We start from the raw sequence: 26,058 nt of genomic DNA on the forward strand, positions 1-26,058 counted from the left end.
GGTATTTTTTAAACTTTTATTTATTATATCCTATCAGGGTTACCCAGTGTTGCCCGGGGCCATTAGATACACAAAAACGTTCAATAGTGTGTGTAACATCTTGTGCTGCCTCCAAAGCACTACTAAAACCAATACACCCTCCCACACTCTAGTAGAGAAATTTCTGTTTAAAAGAAAAAAATGTATGCATCCACTGAAGAAACACACTTTGAAAATATGAAAATTGCCCCCACCCTCCAAAAATAAATAAACAATTGATTATTTAATATTTCTACTTCAATGAATTAATCTTTTCTTTTTCTAAATTGTAGATATTATACACTGAGGGCAATGCTGATCGAGAAAATATAAATAGTCTGTATTTGTTTTCGATTTTCGAAGTTTTAGCTGGATATACCAACATACAGATAATTGCCCTTTATATAATAGACTAGGATGACTACCCAGCGTTGCCAGGGTGGAGAGAGGATATTGAGCAATCCCCTGGGGAAAAAAAAATGAACTTTTGTTTCAATCAAAATAGCAGCGACTTCCTGCGCGAGCGCAAAAAAAAAAAAAAAAATTAGCCACAGTAAGCAGGCCTGTAATGCAAAAGAGGAAAAGGAGGTCATGACAACTTATGACGTCACGACGGGTTGAAATAACTTACATACTTTGAGATTGCTTGGTGTATGACTTGCGAAAAGTGACCGCTCCTTGCAAAAAAAAAAAACAGCCTAGTTGACCAGCACAGAATGAATCTTTTTCGTCAATTTTTAGATATTTTTTATCTGAGAAATTGATCTTTCTAGCGATACCAGTTTTGTCATGGTCCGATGCATTTGCCAAAAGTTTTTGGCAAACATACAAAGACCCACAGTCACACACACACACACAAACACATACATTTCCTTTTTTATATAATAGATGATGAAGAAATGATTTGTTTGCTATCCCCAAAAATATGCCAAATTTGTCACCATTTTGAACGTGTTTAGATTTTGTAGACTGAATGCGCCAAATGGAGTATTTTTTGTTTTGTTTTGTTTTTGTTATCCTTCTTGGTTGTGATTTTTAACCCCTTTTTACATTACTTGTTTGTTGTTATCCATGAACCTCCATTAATAAAAGTCAGTCTGTCAGAAAATTCCATAAGTTTTATTGACTTTTTTTTTTTTTTTTTTTTTAAAGCAAAGCAAACATGTATGTACAAGTGTTGTGATCCCGTAAGGGTCCGGAAGAAAGATAGAACTCGTTATTTAGTGGAAACAAAATATATTGAACAAAAAAGCAAATACAACAAATAAAGAGTGTGGGTATACGTCAGTCCAACTGCCAAGTGTACATGATGCGTACATAACCTGTGTGCTAACCGTAAGAGACATATTTTCTTGGTGTTTATAGTAAGTGTAAGAGTTTATTATTATCTGCAAGGTGGGTCTCACAAGTATGTGTGTGTTTTGGATATTACTTCTAATCGAACTGACTTTTCTCACACTTTCTTTTTGAGTCATGTGAAGTCACATCCGTTTCTATAAATTTTCGCAGCTGAATAAAAACTAACCTTAGAAGTGACCAAATTGACCCTAACTGAACTTTCATTTGAGTAATAATTTTCAACTAACCAAATCATATACTAGTGTATTCACTCTCACAATATTTAACAGCTTTTGTAGATAAATATGGATTCAAAACCATAAGAAAAATATGAGTTCTTCTGCGTAAAGAGCCCTTCTCACAACAGATTAGTAGTTATATAAGACGCAATTTTCTAATAACCTCTTGACCCAAAAAAATCAAATGCTACTATTTGGATTGTCTGTACTATTGGTCTCCTTTTAAGTGTTATTTGCACAAGAAAATGGATGAGATTTTTGGGGTTGGATTAGTAGATGTGGAACAGTTGAGGTAGCAGGTCCAGTTCACTGGAGAATACCAAGGAAAGCATGAAAAGAAGTAATAAAAATGGACTTGAGAAAAAGAGGCATAAACAAAGACCTGTCCAGAGAGAGGTTAGTTTGGAAGTCAGTTTCTAAGAGCCATTCAACTCGTATCAACATATAAAATGGATGTTAAACAAAATATGATAGGATGATGAACAAAGTTATGAATGAAATGTCTTCTATTTTTGAATTTTTGAGATGAGGATTGATAATTTGGATTATTCGGACTACTATTCTCATCTTGAGTGTTACTTTCACAGCATTTCGATCAATGTAACCTCTGACGTTCTTCAGGTGTATTTTGTCACACCAGAGAAATTTGCACTGAATTTCGAACAGAACCATTTATTTAATCTATGGGGGTAACATGTTCTCGTTCTGCCAGCCATGACCGAGTAGATGTCCAAAGTGATTTCCAATTGTATTTTATGTATCGCCTGCATTAAAGATTGAACCTACAACTTCTACAAAAGTTTAACTTGCAAGTGAATTTTTCCGTGTATTTTATCTGTTACGCCATGGTTCATCTAAAAAATTCAAACCCATAAAATCAAACGCAACATACATTCATTCATTATGTGTGTTGATCAAGTAAAATCCTACAATGAGGGTAATCAATACTATTTCTGGCATCTCAATCGATACTATTTCTGACATCTCAATCGATACTATTTCTTATATAAATTAGCTTCAGAGGGTAAAAAGTAAACTTTGGTTTTGCTGTCGGTAGCCTCATAACTCTTGCTGGTCTTATTTTGTCCTTTAGTCATCACATTCCATGATCATTGTTTCTGACAAAGGGGAAAGAAATGCTGGGTTCTGGGTCAGAATCTGTCCATCTCACACTTACCGTTAGCTGTTTTATTTTGACCTTGAAGTAAGTTTTTTTTAGCTCCTTATCTCGAGTGACTTCAACCTTTTGTCTAGAACGGTTTTTATGAAAAATATTTTTTTAAATTAAAGTTTATAATTTTAAATCTTTTTTGCATCAATTGTTTGTTGTGTATGAGAAAACAACTTTGTACCAAAAGTTATTTCCGTTTTGCATTTCAGGCTAACCAATATTTTGGATTGAACATGTTGCACGGTGACTTTCAATTAATACTTCTTAATTAATAATTCTTATTCAGTCGTAAATATGTCATGAGTATTATTTGTTGTTCTATACATGCATATAAAATTTCTACTTCACACTCCTCCTTATCGGAGATTGGATCTTCTGTCCAAAAACTCAACCATACTTTTTACTAGTTAACTACTCATTTACCTCATCACAAAATTAGTTCTGATAAATAGTGACAACTCTCTCACCGACGTGAGTTGAATATACAATCTTTAGCATATGATTTGTGCTGTTTTTCTTCTTGCCACTCTTTGCATTTCAGTTATCCAGATTAGTGCCTTTTCTTTTCCATGCTGAAAAAGGTAATATTCCTGAAATTAACACACACATATATGTTAAGACACTTGTAGTCTGTCTAAACTGTACGAACGAACTGACTAAACCAAGATGGCCGACTCCTATTTATATCACCACAAGCAAGGGAGGTAACCATGTAACTGAAGCAAGGGAGGTAACCAATGTCTACATTAACATTGCTGCTGTCCTCAAGTGAATAATTTATTTCTGATTTAACAAGTCCCTTAGAAGCTCAGACGAAGCTCCTGCCTTGGTCAAACAATCAGAGACCTGATCACAACCCTTGATCCATTCTATCTGTATCTCTCCTCTACTCTTCATTTCCTTCAGCCTTGCTACATCTATTCTCAATCGTCGATCGCTTACCAGATTGTTGGAATTCAATGTCTCCACAAGTGATGCATTATCTGTCTTGCAGAGAACGTCTGGCAATTTAGATAACTGAAATACCTCTTGTATCATAACCGCAGTCAAAACACCAGCATCAGCTCCCTCATTCAGAGCAAGAGTCTCTGAGGCCAATGGGCTTTTTGTCACTCTGTCCAATTTCTTTGACGCCCAACACATGGGGGCCATTTTGTCAGTACTTCCTCCAATAAAGACAACAAAACCACCCTGTGAAGATCCATCTTCCAGACTGGCATAAGAGGCATCAGTATAACACAAAATGTGTAAATCTGAGGGCTTTCCCAATTTTGGAAATGTTATAGAACCCTTCTTGGATTTCAATTTTGATAAGGCTTTATTCGCCTCAAATAAGGCTTTTACTTTGGGATGCTTTCCAGTGTTGCTCATTTTACACACATCAAAAGCTATATCAGGGCGTGTTTGAGTTGAAACCTACATCATCTGACCTGCAAGTCTCTTCAACTCATGCTTTTCTTCTTCATTCAGTTCATCATTTTTCCTCAGTATCCTCCCTTTGCTTATTTCTATTGGAGATATGGAAGATACATATAGATCTTGTTCTACAGTGATCCCATTTTCCTGTTGATTAACATTCAGTCCAACATATTTGAATGTTCCACTTTCATGAGATCCCACCTTAAATTTTTCTTTCAATGTTGCAATCACATCCCTTTCAAACTCTGTGTTTCCACAGAAAACAAAATCATCCACGTGCATAGCAAGAATTCCAGTCAAATTTCCTTTAATATCATGCCACAAAAACAATGCATTATCATAAGCACTTGCTACTCCTTTTAATTCAATCAAAGCCTGAGTAACTCTCTTGTACCATGCCCGTGGAGCATCATTCAATCCATAGATGCATCTTTTTAATTTCCACACTTGAGATTTAGGACAAACATCAGATGGTGGCCTCAGGTACACATCTCTCTCTAAAATACCACCTTGCAAAAAGGCTGAGGTAAAATCTATGATCTGCAGCATCCAATTCTTTATTGATGCGGTTAGCATGACCATTCGCATAGCTTCACGGCTACATGTTGGGGAGTCCGTTTTCAGATTACTATTTTCTTCATAGCCTCGTGCTACAAGGCGAGCTTTCATTGTTTTCTGATTATCCTTGAATTTTTCAGTAATCACCCATCTTGTGGATATTGTTTTTTGACCTGTGTATGGCACACATTCAAATACTTCATAGGTGTTCATGTTTTTTATTTCTTTATGCTTGGCATCCATTACAGCTTTCGACTGCTCTTGTTCAGCGGTGAGCAGGACTACATTTTCCTGTTCAGTATATTGGGGCACTTCTCTCCAATGATCAATATGATTCCAGTTGATACAAACTTGATCCTCGTTTTCATCCTCAGGTTCTATATTGATCCAATGACTATATTTGCCAGTTGATTTAGGCTGTACTGACATAACCTTTCCTTTCTTCCACTCCCCACTTCCATTTATTTTATAAGTTATGGTCTTATTTCGGCCAGGTTTTTCAGTCTTATCTCTTAAACTGGTAGAACTATCAACAACTTCTTCTCTGTCTATATCTTCACTTTCTACCACTTGATTCTGCAACTCCTCCTCCTCAACTGTAAGGTATTCATTCTTCCCTTCTGTAGTGTTTCCCAGCATTTCAGCTTTTTTTGTTCTTTTTTCGTTGTTTTTATTCACTTTCATCAATTGGCACGGATGCATCCTATAAAATGCTCCGCCATGTCTGATTAAGACAAACTGGCCTTCTCTGCCTAACACTTTTGCTGGACCACGCCATCCTTTAAAACTCTGCCTCCGATAATAGATTTGGTCTCCGGTAGCATAATCTTCATCAGCATAAGTTCTGACATTAGACCTGAGAGCTCTCCTAATTCTCTCACTGGACTCAGCTTCCAAAAAGTTTCTCCTTGCACTATGGAGAGCATTTAAATTTTTTCTCACCATGTCACTTGTAGTAGAGGACTCCATAGCAGGTAACTGGTCTGTCAGAATTGAGGGTGTATTTACATTGAAACCGAATACAAGTTCATTTGGACTGTGTCCAGAGTAATTGAGGAGGGCATTTTTTGCACAAATAGCCCATGCCAAGGCAATTTCAGGTTCACACTTCTCATCGTCAATTGTTTTTTTCATTGCCTCAGCAACTATCAAATTATGACGTTCTACAGTACCGTTGCTGAATGGACTTTCTGCGGCAGTAGTACAGGTCTCTATGTTGAGTTTTTCATTCATCTGTCTATAGTGTTCGTTGTTGAATTCACCCCCATTATCACTCAGAAAACGAACAGGAGATCCGAAATAGGTAATCCACATCATAAAGATGTTTTTGATGATCTCCTCCTTCTTCTTTGTTTTGATCAATGTTGCCTCTGAATACCTGGTAGCGGCATCAATGAGATGTAGTATCCACACCTCATTGTGGATGAACTCTTTCAAATCCATGCAAACTGTGTGATTAAATCTATTGCCAAGAGGCAATCCCACAACCGGTCGCAGTGGAGCTTTTTTAAATCTAAGGCAAATTTGACAGTTTTCACAAACCTCCTCAATCGCCTTTATAAATTCCTTGTCATTGAATTTGCCACTTTTTTTAACCAAGGAAACAAGTTTTTCCTTCAAGGCATGAGCAAACTGTCGATGAAGTTTTTCTGCTTTTTTTTTTTTTTTCTGTGAAAGAACACTGACCAAAATTCTGAACATGTAATACAATGTTCTTAGTACCACTATGATCCAACAACTTATTTGTTAAGGGGAGACAATAGTGCCCTGAAGTTGTGGTCTTTAGTTCAATACATTTATCAAAAATCCAGCACATATCTTTCCGGAAATCTAGCACTATTCCTGCTGTCTTCATTGATTTGTGACTTAATAGAAGAGGCAAGTCGTTTTTCACAATATCTGCTTCGATATAAACTCTTATACCTCCGAGTGTAACCGGAAATTTAGCAACTTTAATTGCTGTGACAGCCACTCCATCACCAAAACAAAAACTCCGGTCTGAGTTCGTATACTTCACTAGTTGCAGGTCACTTTCATTTAAAGTATCTAAATAAACATCAAGCCACACTTCGCCAGCCAGTGTGCGAGTACAAGCAGAATCCAAGACTGCCATTCCAAATGTTTCCTTTACAAGATTTGAAATTTTTTCATTTGTACTGTTCAAATAAATATTTTCTTGAATGAACAACGTAATGTGTATTTGTTCTGTCGCTTCCGTAAACCTGGGCGTATTTCTAGGACACTCTCTAATTAGATGGTTCGGAGACTGACATTTGTAACACAACAACACGTTTCCACTTCGGTCACATGGATTAGATTGTCCTCGACGAAAACGCCTTTTGTTGTTACCCGGTTTAGAATAATTATAGTTGACGATTTCGGGCTCTGATTTCACTGCCGGTACATTTTCATCACGATAAATGTCACCAAATACTTTCTTTATCGATTCCTTCATGTTTTGATACGTCAAAACAGAACACGTTGTCCGCGCTAATTTTTCGTTCTCTTCCGATATGTTAACCGCGTTCAAAACAAGAAAAGCTTGCACTCCTTCCGGTAGAATAATGTGGAATTTTTTTAATCTTTGGTACAAAAACTCATAACGAACAAGAAAGTCATTTATACTGGTACCTGACGATCTTTTATAAGTGTAAAATTCCTTAAAAGTCATGTAAGCGCGCGTGTGTTCATCCTTTAAATATATGTCATCCAGTTTCTTTATTAAGATCTTCAAGCCATCTCGTCCGCCGATGTCACTTGTTGGCAATTCACGAACACATTCTCTAATATTCGGTGGTAGCGTCAAAAACACTGCTGGCCCTTTTTTTTCCTCAGAAAGATCCGTGAACAACGACCACATTTCAACGTCTTGTTTCCAGTTCTCGTAAACATCCTCCCCCTCCAACAATGGAGGTTGTTTGTTCGAAGTTGCCATATCCGATATCCGATCTGTCTAGTGCTACAGACAAGCTGTACAAAAAAAAAATTTTTTTTTTTTTTTTTTTTTTTTCGTTTTGTCGCACACAGAGGGATATCTCTGCTACCATTTGTTAAGACACTTGTAGTCTGTCTAAACTGTACGAACGAACTGACTAAACCAAGATGGCCGACTCCTATTTATATCACCACAAGCAAGGGAGGTAACCATGTAACTGAAGCAAGGGAGGTAACCAATGTCTACATTAACAATATATATCATATATATATATATATATAAAAAGACCTTACTTGAATTATTTGATCTTATACTAAGATTGTTATAAAGTCATTGACACCTTTTAAAATGTTTGTCTTCTTTTCAGAACATCGAATACAAGATGGAAAAAAAGCAAATTCACACAATTTTCTTATTTTAATTCAAGCTAGGCCGAAAAGCTGCTAAAACTTGCAATATCAATGAAGTGTTTGATTCAGGAACCACTACTGGATACATAGCACAGTGGTAGTTTAAAAAATTTTGTGGCTGCAACAAGAGTCTTGAAGATGATGAGCATAGTGGTCGGCCATCGGATGTTGACAACGATCAATTAAGAACCTTAATCAAAGCCAATCCCTGCACAACTGTTCAAGAACTTGCTTCTGAATTAGATGTAATGTATACCATTTTCAATAACTTGAGAAAGATTGGAAAGACAAAAAAACTTGATAAATGGGTGCCTCACGAATTGAATGACAACCAAAAGAAAAACCATTATGAAGTGGCTCTTTCCTTCTTTTATGCAACAAGTATCACCCATTTCTCGACCGGGTTGTGACTTGCGATGAAAAGTGGGTTCTTTACGACACTCAGTTTAGTGGGTATATGCCAACACAGCTTTATGATATTTGCACCAAAAGATCATGTTGACAGTTTGGTGATCTGCAATCAGCCTTATCCTTTACAGTTTTTGGAATGCAGGTGAAACCATTATGCCGGACAAGTACTGTCAACAAATGGATAAAATGCATCAGAAACTTCGACAACGACACCCAGTATTAGTCAACAGAAAAGGCCCAATTCTCCTCCGTGACAATGCTCGACTGCACGTTGCTAAACTGACTCCGCAGAAGTTGAACAAATTGAGCTACAAAACTCTGCCTGATCCACCATACTTTCCAGACCTCTCACCTACTGACTACCATTTTTTTCAAGTATCTCGACAACTTTCTGCATGAGAAATGCTTTAAAAACACAAGCGATATCAAAAACGCCTTCAGCAACTTCATTGCTACCAGAACGCAAGATTTTTATGTTACTGGCATAAATACACGTTTTGCATTGGTAAGTGTGTTGATTTTGACAATGCTTATTTCGATCAATAAATTTTTGTTTGAGCCGAGATATATTCATCTGAATTTAAAAGTTAAAACCTGTATGAACTTTCTTGTCAACCTGATAATTGTTAATATCTATATGCAGAACAAAGCATCATAATGTGCTAAAGAAAATTAGACAGAAAAACTATGAAATTGTGAAAGTAAATTCTTATTTTGATTATCCAGACGACTGTGAGTGTTATTTTCATAGCATTTCGATCAATGTAACCTCCAACCTTCTTTAGGCGTATCCTGTCAAACTTGAGAATCCTTCTGTAAAACTCAGGATGGCATAGTGAATAAAGTACTTGGTAAAATTCAATTGTAATTTGCACCCTTTTGGAAGTTGAAGGTTCAATCCTCAATACTCAAAATAAGTGGGAAGCACTTAGGATTTCTACCCATTCATGGCTGACAGAACTACCGTAGATAAAAAAAAAGGTTCTGTTAAAGATTTCATGCAGATTCCAGAATTCAACGAAAAGGTCGGAAGTTATATCAAGCGAAACAACTGAAAAAGAACAACAAAAAGAGACTTACTTGTTTCATTCGAATTAATGAACGTTTTCAGAAAAAGTGACCTTTTCTGAAGACATATATATATATATATATATATATATATATATATATATATATATATATCTAAGCTAGCACATAATTGCAGTCTGTCACTTAGTGGCGTAATGGTTAACATATCCAACTGCAGGTTGTTCAGTGGTTATGGCTTCGATTCCTGGCATAGGTAACCACACTAATGAGCGAAAGGCAAAACTATGTTTTAGATAAATATTAACAAGTATTTTTACACCTACATACACTATTTCATGCTTATGCAGTCATCAATGTAGGAAATGATAATTACTGTTGGTTGAGAGATTAAAACCCAATCACAAAGTCACCCTTGATTTTGTAGGCTCGCATTCTACCTAAAGGCCACTGGCAACACAATAATTGAGGTAATTAGAGTATTCAACAACCGAAAGTCAAACGTCGCATTTGTTCAAAAAGTTGACCAGTCACCTTTTAATTCCTTAAAAAGGGTTCCATTTTAATTTCTCCAAGGTACTTTATAACTATAATATTTTAAAAGTAAATATTAACATTTATTTTTATGCCTACAGACACTGGTTTCATTCTTATACTATATATATATATATATATATATATATATATATATATACTAGACGTTTTGCTCGTTAAAAACAGGCTAAAGGTATAGCCCATTTATTTAGAATGTTTAATGCCAAATAGATGGGAAAACATAGTCGCCATCTTTATAAACAATGCGAAATATACTAATATGTTTTTATAATTTTCTAGTTATAAAGATATGCTAATAAGATGATTTGCTAACTGTTATATCTTTTTTTTTTTTTTACAAAGGAATCACCACATATCAAGGCCCAGAGGCCACTCGAGGCAAAGGGTTAAAGAGTGTACAGTGATCAAAAGGACAATACCATAGTAATCGTTAGAATTGTAAATTTGGTAAATTAGATTACTTACGGAATCTCTCGACAGAGACTTTGTTTCTTGGGCAATAGTTATCTTCTCAATTATTAAATCCTTTCTCTCTGATAGGCTTATAAGAGTAGTCATTGATGGGTAGAAATCAGAAACTCAGTATTAACACTGGCGTCCTTCAAGGTTCCATACTGGGCCCAACTCTCTTCCTGATCTTCATCCACGATCTCCCAAATCACATTATTAGATCATTCGTAGACATTTATGCAGACAACACCAAAATCTATGGCAACACTTCAAAAGTCAGCAATGGCCAAGATCTTTCTGATTCTCTCTCTTCTGATCTTGAGAATGTGGTGCAATGGGGAAAAAGGTGACTGGTTAATTTTAATGCATCGAAAACCAAGCTTCTCTCATCATAATAGCTCTGACCCCCATCACACCCCTAATTGAAATGAACAGCTCTTGGCTTGAGGAAACTCCATGTCGTGACAAGCTTCTGGGACTGGTCTTCACTTCTGATCTGAAATGAAACACATACATCAAATCTGTTGCCAATATCGCTGGAAAAATGGTTGAATTACTCTACCACTCCAGTAGGTATCTCACTACCGATACAATCCTCCATCTGTATGAGAGCCAGATACGCCCTAAAATGGAATATTGGTGCCACATCTTGTCAGGAGCTGCTCGCGTGCCCTATCCAGCCTTGATAGTTTAAAACCAGCTTTGAAACCTAGAAAGGTGATGCCGTTTTCTCTTCCCTACAACCTCTTTCTCACAGAAGAGACATTGCAAGCCTGTCTCTGCTCTATCATTATTTTCATAGCATGTGCTCGACTGAACTCCAATTTATGGTTCCTACTAGCCGAACTTTCACAAAAAAACACTCAACTAGCTATAACAACTACAATTCCAATAAAAACCTAACAGCCAGCCATGGTTCTCCCCTGAATGTGCTGCTGCCATCGCGCACAGAAATCACTTTTTCCATAGCTACCAACGTAATAGATGTACTGAGACTAAAGCTGCTTTCAGGACTGCCAACAACCACTGTAAAAGAGTAATAAAAAATGCAAGAGAGCTATATGCTCAGTCCGTTAAATCCAAAGTAGCTGAGCAGCGGCTTGATTCCCACCAGTTCTGGCAAATAGCAAACAGGATCTTGAACAGAAGCGTGCGTTCTATCCCAACTATCATCAATTGACCTGAGGTCATCTCATCAGCATCAGACAAGGCCAGACTATTTGCCAAGAACTTTGAAGCTAATTCTATCCTATGCGACAAAGGCTATCAACTCCCCCATATTTCCTCCTATAACAGACAACACGGTATGCAACATACAAATATCTGTGCGTGAGGTCGCCAAGCTAATCAAGAACCTTGATTCCAGTAAAGCAACTGGCCCTGACGGCATTCCAGCTATAGTGCTGAAAAAGCTCCAACCAGAACTTGCCCCCATACTTACAAAACTGTTTAAGCGTTGCCTTAAGGAGAAGTGCTTTCCAACACCTTGGAAAACCTCATCAGTATGCCCTGTATTTAACAACTCGGGTGAAAAGTCATCTCCCTCTCAGTACAGACCAATAAGTCTCCTGTGTGTCATGAGTAAGTTGCTGGAATCCATATTAAATAAAGAAGTAGTCAACCACCTCAACAGAAACAACCTTCTTAGTGACATGCAATATGGTTTCTGCTCTGCAAGATCTACAGCAGATGTGCTAATGGTTATGTCTCATAGGATTAGTGAATCTCTTGACAAAGGCTTCCTTTCCAGGGCAATTGCTCTTGACATATCAAAGGCCTTCGATAAGGTATGGCATAAGGGCCTACTTCACAAGATTTCCAGCGACGGTATCACTGGAAATGTTTTCTCAATCATTAAATCATTTCTCTCTGATAGGTTCATAAGAGTAGTGGTTAATGGGCAGAAATCAGAGGCCCACAGTATTAATGCTGGAGTCCCCCAGGGGTCCATCCTGGGCCCAACTCTCTTCCTGATCTACATCAATGATCTCCCAAAACACATACCTAAATCATTCGTTGACATCTATGCTGATGACACGACCATCTATGGCAACACCTCAAAGTCCGTAAATGACAAAGTTCTCTCTCCTCTAATCTTGAGCGCCTGGTACAGTGGGGGAAGAGGTGGCTGGTCACTTTTAATGCATCCAAAACCAAGCTTCTATCTTTACATCATCAATGCTCTGATCTCCATCTGGCATCAATTGAAATGGATGGCTCTCGTCTTGGAGAGGCTCCATGATTTGACGAGTTTCTAGGTTTGATCTTTACTCCTGATCTGAAATGGAACACGTACATCAGGTCTGTTGCCAAGGACGCTGGGAAAATGGTGGGATCCTTCTACTGCTCCAGAAGATATCTCACTACTGATGCAATTCTCTATCTGTATAAAAGCCAGGTACGTCCAAGGATGGAGTACTGCTGCCACATCTGGGCAGTGGGGGATGCCCTTTTCTGTTCCTTGCAGCCTCTCTCCCACAGGAGAGACGTTGCAAGCCTGTCTTTGTTTTATCGTTATTTCCATGGCAGGTGCTCGTCTAAGCTCCAATCTCTCGTCCCCCCCCCCTCACCAATCTTTCATGAGAAACACCCGTCTGGCTGAAATTACTGTCAATAATTTTCCCCACTCATTATCTGTGCCTAAATCCAAACATAAATTCCATGAGCAGAGCTTCTTTCTCAGAAGTGCGCACCTGTGGAACTCTCTTCCGTTTGCCTGTTTCCCACCTGACTACAACTTGGATGTCTTCAAATCCAACATAAACAAATTCCTGACAAACCACCCCCTTAAGTAAGACACACTATCAAATCTCCAATACTAATGATTACTACAATACTATCTCATTGATTACTGTACACGCAATAACCCTTATCCCTGAGTGGCCTCCGGGCCTTGATAAGTGGTGACTCCCCCATGTAAAAAAAAAAAAAAAAAAAAAAAAAAACATGCGATTTCCCCCACTCTCTAACTCTGCCTAAATCTAAACATAGACTCATGAACAAAGCTTCTTTCCCAGTACTCTCTCTCTGTGAAACCCTGTTCTGCTGGCCTGCTTCCCAGTTGAATAAAACGTGGTAGCCTTCAAATCCAATCTAAGCAAGATTTTGTTGAGGCGTCCCCATAAATAATAAAATTCTACCCAACTTACACAATTAACAATTACTACACTACCACTTTACAGTCATTAATCCTTATCCTCGAGTGGCTTTTGGGCCTTGATAAGTGCTTCCTCCAAAATCCCCTGCCCAAAAAAATAGATTCTTTACATGGACTTATCAGGATAATAAGAAGCTCAACATGGTGGTGGAGCTTAGATACGAAAGGAAAAAGTCTATAATACAAAATATATACGAGTGCATATACATTTAATCATCAATTCAATAAGGAGATTACATCAATAGGAGTAATATACTTTTTAAAACTAGGTATTTCAAAGCTTAGTGCTTCTCATCAGAAGAGGAAAGGGGGTACTAAGTTACAAATAAGAAATGCTACATTTAGCGATACCCCAATATTTCTTTCCTAATGTGTGTATCTTAAATAGAGGGTAAATAGTATAGAGGTGAAGGGAGGAAAAGCTTGGGAGCTATTGTGATGAAAGTGATATAAGTCAAACTGGGATTATCTGTGCCTCTTATATCCAATATGTGATAATCCCAGTTTGGCTTATACTACCTTCATCGTAATAATTCCCAAGCTTTTCCTCCCTTCACCTCTATACTATTTACCCTCTATTTAAGATACCCCAATATTTCTTTTGTAATGTACCTATTGCTAAATGTAGCATTTCTTATTTGTTACCTAGCATCCCCTTTTCTCTTTTGATGAGAAGCACTAGGCTTTGAAATACTTAGGTATAAAAAGAATTTATATTCCTTACTCTTATTGATGTAATTTCCTTATTGAATTGATAATTAAATGTATATTGCACAAGCCTTTTCTAGTCTCACACAAAAACACGTGTTTACATCTAAAGCTATATTGCCATATACATACGCGCACACAAACATACACGCACACGTCCACACACGTACATATATTCGCGTTCGTGTACATACACTCACATTCACGTGTATACACACACGCTAACGTACACACATGTACTCACATATGCGCACACGTATGCACACATGGACACCGTCACTTCCCGTTTCAAACGAAATCCACGCATGCGCAAAAGACCACTGGAAACAACTATAAAAGCAAGAGCAATAAGCAGCTTCTTTCTTTTTGGACCAGCTTCCGAGGTGAGTGGTCTACAGACCAGTCGCCGCCGTTTCAGCAGGCGTGCCTCACGCCACTTGCTACCATGTGGGGCAAAAAGCTAACAAACAGTATGTACACTTTATACGCTTTCTCTCTCCATGAATTGGATTGACATTCTCACTCTTTCTCTTTATCTACAACTTGTGCCGGAGAACACCTCCGCGTAGCTGACTGCTAACATGGCGCACAGCTTAACTGATGTTAACCCTCTATCCTTTTCTTTGTCTACACGCTGAACTGTCATTCCCATTTCCACTATGTTACTCACTTCTCTTCCCACGCGCGAACAAACAATAGTGACCTGAACGTGAGATGAACACACATTTCCTTTTCCTTCTATACCACCAGTCCCGCAACAAACGATGGTTACACCCGAACGCGGACATGAACACGTGTTATACCTAAAACATTCATTCTTTCAACAGTAAATAAACAACATGTTTATCTTATCTAGCAATTGAGTCTTTGTTTCCTTCATTCCATTTGTTTCATTATTTTCTTTTGTAACGGGATTAGGATATATATATCCTAGTCCTCTACAATATACACTAGTATATACTTTATACTCTCGATTTTTTTTCCTTTTGTTTTGTTATATATATAACAATTAATAGAAACTGTATAAGGATTCTAGACATAAGGCATATCATTATTACATCTTGATTTTCTTATTCATGATGGACATCAAAATGGTGTGAGACTGTCTATTCAAGGAATTTATGGGTATTTTTATAGTAAATATATATATATATATATATATATATATATATATAATAAAGACTAAACTAATATGACACCTAAAATATAAACAAAGAATAAGAAAACATCTAAGCACACCAGTGTTAAAACAAGGTCACCTTTTAATACACAGATATAGATAACTATTTCTAAGACTGAACAAAAAAAAAGGTGAAATAGAACTCAGCTGAACCTTTATTTAATGAAAGCCCATCTATTGGCTAGTGAAAACATTGACAGGAATAACAAAGAATCTGATTAGTTAGCTAGCAAACTTAAGACCATGTGTATATATAAAAACATGCAATAACATGAGGATAAGGCAGAAAATTTTATGTAGCTTAATTGCAATGTATATTTTCATAACTTACTACTCACACACATACACAGACACATGTAAAGTTAGTGGGAGATAACTCCAGCAGAGTGCTCGATTATTAAGAAAATTTAAAAATAAGAGCATAATATTTATTTATATATGTTACAGATCAGAAAAGCATCTTCTGTAACACACATATACATATATAATATATATAATAAATACTGACCCAACGCGTCACAAGAAGTCTAGTGTATAATAACTTTGTGAAATCTTTTGAATTTGTATTGGAACTGCCAGAGATTTTTATCCTTAACCCCCCCCAACCAACAGAGATTAGAGCATTTCTGTAATGATCCAGTCCCTGTTGATTTTGCGGTATTAATTAAGTTCTGTGCAGTTCTAGGCGGTCCACTCTCCCAGGCTTTGAGAAGGGGTTAGTTTATTGCTAATCGCCTGAGACGCCCTCACTGGGGAATGCCGACGGGGCTGCCTGGACACTTTTTGCAAGTCAAAGTGCCCCTCCTCGGGGGCACTAACTTCTCAACCCCATTTTCTGATCCTGGTGTCTAAGTTCTTGCAGTAGGAGAGAACTAAATATTTTTTTTTGTTTTTTGTATTGGAATGATTAAAATGAGAGAGAGAAAGTGTGTGTGTGTGTGTGTGTGTGTGTGTGTGTGTGTGTGTGTGTGTGTGTGTTAGTTATGACATCACAATGTATTCTGAATTAGTATAATCATTGAACATCGTAATTCTTGTAAAAACGTGTCGAAGTTAAGAAATTATGCATTTAACCAATACTGACCCTCATAACCATCGTATTGCCTTTCCATCTCGTTTTATTATTACCCGCCAGATACGAAACAACGATAAAGAAAAAGTTGCTGCTAGCTTTGGATGATATTCAAAATGTCAGTGATGTGGATGCAGTACGTCTTGTGTTGATGTGTGTGTGTGTATGTTTTATTACAAACTGGCCCTCGGGACAAGATCAAAGTGTAGTATCTGTTCTTCAGATGCTGCACTTCTATTTCTTGTTCTCTTTCGGTGGAGGAGAAATCCTTCACGACTGAGACAATTTTTATTTTTGTACCTTTTCTCCACGTTAAAAAACGACCCTGGTGTCTAACTCTGTCCCGTGGGGAGGCATAGTAAATAGGTACAAACTAAGGAATTTTTAATCGAACGAGGATGTCGGTCAATTCAACAAATGTCTGCCTATCTGGAGAGATCATTCATCTGAATGTTGGTGGCACAAGGTCAAGAAATATTGTTTCTCATTTTGAATTTGAATATTTTGTTTGTAGGGTTTTTTTTTCAAATGTTTCTTATATTCATTCATTTCCTCTGTAAATGTATATTTTTTCTTTGTGTATTTTTTTTTTCTTCTCATTCCTAGATTTTAATATTTATTAATTTTAGGATTTATTTTTTAAACTTGCGTTCATCAGTTGTCTTATATAATAATTTAATTTTATTTTAAAACGTTTTTGTTGTTTTTAATTAAAAGTAAATATATTTTGTTTACATCTCATTTAACACATTTCTGATTAAAACAACATATTAAAAAAATTAAACAAAAACAACAATCTTATTTAATTGTCATGTCGAAAATCTTAATATATCCAAAAATTACGAAAAATCATGGAGTAGAACAACTGCTATTGAATTTTAGTAAAAGAAAAGGAAAATTTTCAGATTATGTCCACCTCCACCTCCACAATTTTCTTGTAAATGACGACTTTTTGACTATGCTGAATACGAAAATCGAATTGAAAGTTTGCAGAAATAAGTAGTTATCCAGATATAAAAAGTTGTATTATGCATTGTATTCTTTGGCGACCATCTTTTTTACGCGCATGCGCGCCATAAACATGACTGACACTGCACGCGCGTAAAAAAGATGGCCGCCAAAGAATACAATGCATAATACAACTTTTTATATCTCGATAACTAATTATTTCTGCAAAATTTCAATGCGATCTTCGTATTCAGCATAGTCGAAAACTTTTAAAAGGTGTCATTTAAAAGAAAATTGTGGAAGTGGACCTAATCTAAAAAATTATCAAAGAAAAAAGTCTGTCAGCTATTAAAGTGCCGAAAAGGAAGATTAGTATGTACCTTGTATTTGCAATCTTCAAGGTGTTACTGTTTTGTTCACATCTAGGGAAAATGCAATTAATTTTCTGTAAAATTTACTTTAACTATAAATAATTTTCTTCTCGATGAATTTACGTAATTTTTACATATATTAATATTTTCGACATGAAAAGTAAGTACTGTTGTTTTTGCTTAAAAACTATATATATTTTTTTTTAATCGACCTGTCAACTATATATTAACAAGTACCTAAGTCTGTATTATTTAGATTGAGTGTTATCTGCACAACGTTGATGAGAACAATTGTTCAATTAATCTATATAATACCTCATCTCCAAATTCAGAATGACTAATCGAGTCGATATGTTTTCGTCGGCCATAATTAAATCTGATGAAATAAATAAGGGGGAGACAACCCAAATCGAAGTGTCGATGTCAAAAATCACCCTTATGTTTAATACAGTTTACAAAACTGGAAATTCAATATTTTTTTTTTTTCGTTTGTATAATATAGAAGCGACAAAATAGTTTGTTGTTGCCAGTAATAATGTTTCGCTTACCTTTTAATTTCAATAAATATTCGGGGAATGATGTTATATTTTTGGTACTTATGCACTTATTGTACCGCACTAATTTTTTAATAGTATTTTCAAGTTAAATTCTAGTTTTACAATATCTTTTTTTTTTCCATTCAGAAGTATAGGTGACTCTAAGTGCGACTGTACCGGTGTCAGGTGAAAACCTAGCCCCGATGTGAAAATGTTCCGATTACCAAACTGGACTTCCTGTTTTAGCTTAAAATAAATCTGTAAAATATATTCAGAAAAAATAAATAACAACGTCTTCAGAAGTTTCACATAATTTCTTTCATGTCAATTTGCTTATTCATTGTAAAATAAGTTTTTTTTTTGTTTTTGTTTTTACACGATGGTCACCACTTATCAAGGCCCGGAAGCCACTCAGGGATAAGGATTATTGCAAGAACAGTACGTTAGTTTGGAGATTTAATGAAGTGTTTACTTAAGGGGGCGGTTCATCAGGAATTTGTTTACGTTGGACTTGAAGACATCCAGGTTGTAGTCAGGTGGGAAGCAGGCAGACGGAACAGAGTTCCACAGGCGTGCAGTTCTAAGAAAGAAGCTTTGTTCATGGAATCTACGTTTTGATTTAGGCACAGATAAAGAGTGGGAAAACTTTTTGACAGTGGATTCAGCTAGACGGTTGTTTTTTTGTAAAAGATTGGTGAGGGGGGACCAGAGATTGGAGTTCAGACGAGCACCTGCCATATCTAGCTAGGTAGAAGAGTAATTTATCTTGCCTTTGGTAATGTTTGTTTGTTTTTTACCACTATTTTATGTTCTCTATACTGCAAAATGCCCAGTTTTATTTTGAAAAATAGAATAATTTTTCATTAATTAATGGGAATTTGTAGGCATTACAACAAAAATCTCATGAGTTTGATTTGTTGAGTTATCTCCCTTGTTTCTGAAGGCTGGTTTTAGAATGGCGTTGGAAGACAGTCACCCCTCGGTTAGTCATAAAATTTGATTTTCTTATTTAAAAATAAAACTACTTGATCAAGTTACGTCGTTTTGATAAATAATCGATTAACAATATATAAACAATGTAAAAAAAAATAATTTCAATATGCTATTGTAGCGAGAAAAATACATTTTTAAGAGTAAATAGGCTCTGCCTATCACCGGCTTTCACACTCTTTTGTCTGTTAGCTAGACATAGAAGTACAATACCAAAGACTCACCAGAGCCACCCTGTGCTTGGCCTGGTTTCCTGACTAGAACATTGAACGCTGTTCTCTAGTCCCAATTTCTTTCTTTCTTTCACAAGCTGGTTTGCTTGCATGCCACTTGTGCTCTCTGAACTGGTTTGGACCAGTCTTGTCTGAGAAGTTGAGGATATCTGATTGACAGTTTGTCTGGCTGCTGTTCTGACTGACAGTACAAGAGCCCTAACTCTTTGGTAGCACTTAGAGTGGCTGCTCTATTATTAGTTGTATAATATCGGAATAGTTGTGCCATGGGCGCACATGGAAAGAGGCCCTGCTGCTATCTCTGGTGGGCTTTCACGAGGCCACAATTTTCTAGATGGGACTTGGCTAATGGAACATTGTGTGAAAACTGGCCCACTTTGCTCAACACTTTACTCCAACCTAAAATTAAACAAAAACGTAGTGAAATGACAACCCAAACATCACAATCAAACCAGGCAAAACCAATTCACCTCCTCCCTTGAGGCTCGCATTCACAAATATCCGTGGGCTTAGAAGTAATCTAAATGATGTAGAGTCTTATCATAGTAAACTCCCCGGATATCTTAGCATTAAGTGAAACAAACTTACACTCCTCGATCCCCTCTAACTTCTTTAATAAAACAGAATACCTCTCTCTCTGTCGTAAGGACTCAGATAGATATATGCATAGGCTTGGAGTCTATATTTGTAATACCCTCCCTTTAACTAGAGATCAACGTCTTGAATTAGATGACCAGGCTTTTATGTGCTTTCGACTAGCCTTTCATCACTGTATTAGTTACTTATGTTTTCTCTACCGTTCTACTTCAAGTTAGGACAGTACCCTAATTGATCATGTCTCTGATAGTATGGATTCAGTACTCTCCTCAGATATTAATGCCCAAATACACGTGTTTAGTGACTAAAAATTGACTTGTTTTTTTAGGTTACACAGATGCAGCTGGACGCTCTACTTACAACTTCTCTATAGCTCATTCTCTTACACAGACACTAATGTTCTCAACCTGTCTCCCAGATCCTGAATACCAGCAAGCTTCATTTCTAGACCTATTTCTCACCACAATATCTGAGGATTGTGTGACTAATGCCCACAGTCCACTTAGTGATATCAGTGGATATCACATTTAAATCCCAACCCCAAGGTGAGGAGCCATTGCTCAAAACAACAAGGTACTACAAAAGGGCTAACTGGGAAGCCATCAGAGAAGACATCAGAGATACCCTATGGACCAATATCTTCTCTCTTCTTGCTGAACAGTGTGCCAATGACACAACTGAATGGGGCAAAGCAGACATTGAAGCACATGTTCCCACACGGAAGAATTATATGAAGCCCCACTCTCTCTCATGATTCAATATAGGTTGTGCAGTTGCCATTGCACAAAGAGAGTTTGCATTCTGCTGGTTTGTATATCATCAAATACAAATAGGCAAAAATTCATAGATGCTAGAAATCATTGTAAGTGAGAAATAGACAGAAAGAATGCTGAAATAACCAGGGAACACATAGAATCGCAAGAGATAAGAACTCGTGATTTCTAGAAAATCTATAATAGTGTAGTGAATAAAAGGCAATCGGTGATTCCCCCACTATCCAACAACTAGGACGTCACATGCATAGCAACCAAGAAAGCAGAACTGCTTGCTCAGCGATTCATCTCCAACTCCACCTTAGAGCCAACAAAATACTCCCTCCCAAATTTTCCTATGCGGACTGAAGCAAGACTAGATGATGTGAAAATCACCCCTTCTCGTGTCCATGATATCATAAAAAACTTAGACACCTTCAAGGCGTGTTGGCCTGATCTCATCCCTGCTATACTAATTAAGAAATGCTCAACTGAGCAAGTCCCCGTACTTTCCAAACTCTACAAATCTTGTTGAATCTTGCTTCAGTAATAGCTGGATGATGGCCTCTGTTGTACCAGCGTACAAAAATTTGGATGAAAAGACCGACCCTCTCAGTTATCGCCCGATCAGTTTCCTCCTCCTCTTCACTAAAATCTTTGAAACCTTAATTAATCAAGCACTAGTCCACCACTTCACAAAAGCTAATCTTGTCTCTGACAAACAGTATGGATTTAGGCAATGTTGTACTACTGCAGGTATTTTAACAGTCATCTCTAAACGAATATACCATGCACTGGATAAGGTGGGCGATATATCCAAGATCTTTGGCAGTCTGGTATGAAGGGCTGCTCATGAAAATTAAATCATACAGTCTAACTGGATGTATACTAAATATAATTAGATCCTTCTTAGACAATAGGACCATCCAGGTTGTCATTGATGGACATACATCCAAGCAGCATAACATTAATACAGGAGTTGATCCTTGGACCGCTATTATTTCTGATATTCATAAACGACCTCCCTGATAATATTGTGTTCGAGATGGGTATATTTGCTGATGATACAACGCTCTATAACATGCACGAAAGAAGAACGGATTTACAATGGCAGAATGCTTAGAAAATGACCTGTAGACCATAGTGGAATAGGCTCGCAAATAGATGGTAACATTTAATGCTAGTAAAACTAAGCTGCTCTCCTTTAACAATTACAAGACGCCTCTCCAATCACCAAGATCCAGTACAAATAACACCCTACCTGAGAATTCTTCCTTCAAACTACTTGGCCTAACATTCATAGGCAATATGAACTGGAACAAATACATTAAGGCCTTTGTAAAGGCTGCTGCAAAGAAGGTGGGTTCCCTCTATCGAGCTAGAAGACTCACACCTGAGAGTATCCTGTATTTCTACAAAGCCACCGTTCCCCCATGTATGGAGTAGTGTTGCCACATCTGGGCTGGTGCATCTACCACTAGCTTCTCCTTCTTGGTTAGGGTCCAAAAAAGAGTTTTCAATCTAATAGGTCTCACTTTGTCAACTAAGCTCCAACCCCGGTACCATAGCCACAATGTTGCATTTTTGTACCTGTTTTACGAATATTTTAGTGTAATGTGCTCTGATGAACTAGTTGCACTTGTGCCCCCTCGACATACATGTCCCTGACAGACCCGCTTAGCAACAGAATCTCATTCCTTCCCTGTTGAAGTCCCTTGAAAGCTTTCTATTCTAATAGTTTCTTCCCTCATTAGCTAGATTTTGGAATTCCCTTCCTGTTACTTGCTTCCCTGACTGTACTGATATGTAACGTAATCAACATCTTGTTAATCTTTCATAAGCATGGTCCTAAATAGTAACCCCTTACGTCCAAATGGTAATGTGCCTTGTTAGGAGTGAACGAGAAGTTGTGCACGATAGGGAATTTTGAAACAAACGCATTTCAGATAAGAACTCTATTAAGTAGTTACGTGTCCTGTCAGAATTAGTATAATTTCCAAAAAATACAAAAAATGATCCAGTTGAGAAAATCGTAGAGACCAGTGGTTGGAGATTTTACATTTTTTATGTTGGATTTCAAGGAAAGCAAGGGAGATAAGTCAGTTTCTCATAAATAATGAGATTTTAAAAACTTTCCAACTTTAATACTTTAAAATCTGTGATAAAATTTGATAAGTCGATAAATTTCTTTTTTTAATGGCAATCGTTTTGGACAAGGCATGAAGCCACTTGATGTAAGCAACTAAAAATTCTTCCTCTTTGTCAGAACTATATGGGTATAACATTTTATAATCCTAAATTAAAAATCAGAAAATATATTAATATTAACATTTATCCCTCCACCCTTTTATTTTAAATATCATTTATTCATTTTTAGCATTAAAATTCAATAATTTTGGTTCGGTTATTACTTGTTATCTTGTTTGTTTATCACTGAATGATGTCATTATTTTGTGATATAATTTATTTGCAATAAACCCCTTTCACAAAGTAAGGCTTCAAAAACTGTGGATCAACCACGTACATTAAATGACCTTACAAAGCTATCATTCATTCTTTATGATGTCATCCATTTTTAAGCATGCATATATATATATATATATATATTATAAAATAATTTTCCAGCCTAACATCGCAAGTACATTTTAGCAATTTTATCACCACACAAGCAATGTAGAATACTAAAACCCAGCATATAAAATCAACAGTAGATTCGTTAATAAAATAGAGACACATTCGAAATGAATGTTTCTGCTTAGAGCACAATTGAACTATGATACTTGACTTCTGCATTTTAAACTTTAATTTATGGCATTATATAAAAGTAATTTTATAAAATCAACAGTAAGTCTCTATAGTGCAACGTAGAGTACAATGTCACTGCAAGGAGGCATGTAGAGCTGTCTCCCAGTGCACCGCGGGAAGTCTCCTCAACTAGAGCAGATAATCAATCAATTTGATAGAAAAATGGGTGATTTCACTAACTTCGATGACAATAAAAGTATCGGAAGTGTAGAATATTCGTTGATCCTCATTCAATCCTTGGTAATGTCAAGTCTCCCTGCTAGTGTATATATATATATACAGGACGAAGGCCCAGTTTACTTCCTGTTCACCCATTCCTTTGATTAGATTTAAAATAAGTCAGGACACTAGATACTTACGTTCCTCGCCAAAACAAGACACACAAAGGAACGGGTGAACAGGAAGTCAACTGGGCCTTTGTCCTGTAAGTGCCTGTTCATTGGCTGATTAGGAAGGGTGCGATGGAAACTAGAAAGCTGATTGGCTAACTAAAAACACAATAGAAGGTGCATATATAAAAACGCGAGACAACCACAATATCCTCGCATAAGCCTGATCATCAGGCTTATGCGAGGATATTGTGGTTGTCTCGCATTTTTATATATGCACCTTCTATTGTGTTTTTAGTTAGCCAATCAGCTTTCTAGTTTCCATCGCACCCTTCCTTAGCTTAATTGCCATATATATTTTATAACTTACTATCTAACTCTACCTACGTATTGAGCACTGTTGAAGTCAATACTTAAAGTTTACGCATAAATTTATACTTTCGTATATTAATTTATGTGATTAAATTAAGTAGTGATATATACATATATATATATATATCAATCCTTATTAAAGAAGCTCAATGTAATTACAGAGCAATATATATAATCCAATATGGCGTAATGGAAAAATATAAAGGCATCTGCAGCTTCTCTTCCAATTTTCAGATTTTTACCTTGTCAAATCACATTTCAATTTCTTTTGACGAATTGATTGTTGCTATTTCTTCTGATGAGTTAAGGGCAAAATAGATTCACTGATTGATATAATAAGTAAGTGATTGATTTTGCGCTACGGAACAGATACTGTCAAGAATTGTATAAGTCAACTGAATTAAAGGAATAAATTATAAGATGGTCAACATTATGAATTTTGGAATTTTGTCATTCTCTATATTGCTCTGTAATTACATTGACCTTCTTAAATAGGGATTGATATATAATAAGAAAATATATTTCTACAGAAATATATGGCTCATTCCATGTCAAATCGGCAGGGGTAAAACCATGTCCGACACAGATTTTTTTCAAATTTGCTACATTTATAGATCTCCATGAAAGGAATTGAATGGCACTTGTTAAACATCTCAAGGTCAAGGGGTTCCTGAGATATGACCTTGACCTTTTACAAAAATGTGAATTTTTATGAAGAAGTGACCAACTTTATAAGACGATATCTGTTGTTTATGGGCCTACAAAGTTCATTCATATATCATTTTAAAGTACTTGGATAGATCTATAATTTTATCTGGGAATATTTTTTTTCAAGGTCAAATTAAAAAAGTTGATCTTAACTTTTAATCTGAATTATCTCAAAAACCGTTCTTTCGATTTCTTTTAAATTCTGACAGATTTGTCTATCTTATGACAGTGTATATTTCAAATTTAATGATGGGCCTTTCACTAGAACTATCGTTACAAGCGTTTTAAAGAAGGCAAATTCAAAATGGTGCGACTTCATATAAAACATTTTGATATTTCCCAATATGGTCAAGTTTGATATCTTTGTAAAGCTATTTTTATGCTGATTAATATTTACATAAAGACCATGGTCCAAAAGTAAAAAAGAAAAAAAAAATTCTGTTGATGAAACTGAATTTTCTTTTTGTTTTATTTTTTGTTTTTGTTTTTTTAATGCAACCCAGATTTTGTTATGGAAAATAGTGATATAATTTGTGAGGCAGTTAATCAGAATCTAGAACATCTAGAACTTTTTTAGGTATCGTAATCAGAAAACTTATATGGACAAACTAATGAAAAGTAGTATTTCAAACTTATGTGACAAAACGATTCCAAAAACTGTTAAACATTTCTTTTGTTTGTATTAGAAGATAATATGTAGAACATTTATTTTTAAGCTACTAGTAAAAATAAAAGCTAAGAACATAAAAATATGATGTGGATTTATTTTA

The 26,058-nt window shown here is 36.3% G+C and overlaps 2 protein-coding genes across 2 annotated transcripts in view; one reads left to right on the forward strand and one right to left on the reverse strand.

The window, feature by feature from the left end:
• The window catches only part of LOC145256222 (rRNA-processing protein FCF1 homolog), a 106,326-nt gene extending 87,675 nt beyond the window's left edge, over positions 1-18,651 (reverse strand). The window contains exon 1 of the mRNA XM_080114843.1: positions 18,515-18,651. The gene's annotated coding sequence lies outside the window, so the exon portion shown is untranslated. The remainder of the gene's footprint in view (positions 1-18,514) is intronic.
• The window catches only part of LOC145256220 (BTB/POZ domain-containing protein KCTD3-like), a 78,946-nt gene continuing 69,560 nt past the window's right edge, over positions 16,673-26,058 (forward strand). The window contains exons 1-2 of the mRNA XM_080114840.1: positions 16,673-16,821; positions 17,015-17,113. Coding sequence (XP_079970966.1) covers positions 17,046-17,113 — 68 coding nt within the window. The 5' untranslated portion in view covers positions 16,673-16,821; positions 17,015-17,045. The remainder of the gene's footprint in view (positions 16,822-17,014; positions 17,114-26,058) is intronic.

This window comes from Euprymna scolopes, chromosome 32 (genome assembly GCF_053919585.1).
Source record: "Euprymna scolopes isolate OS-2025 chromosome 32, ASM5391958v1, whole genome shotgun sequence".
Classification (NCBI taxonomy): Eukaryota; Metazoa; Mollusca; class Cephalopoda; order Sepiida; family Sepiolidae; genus Euprymna; species Euprymna scolopes.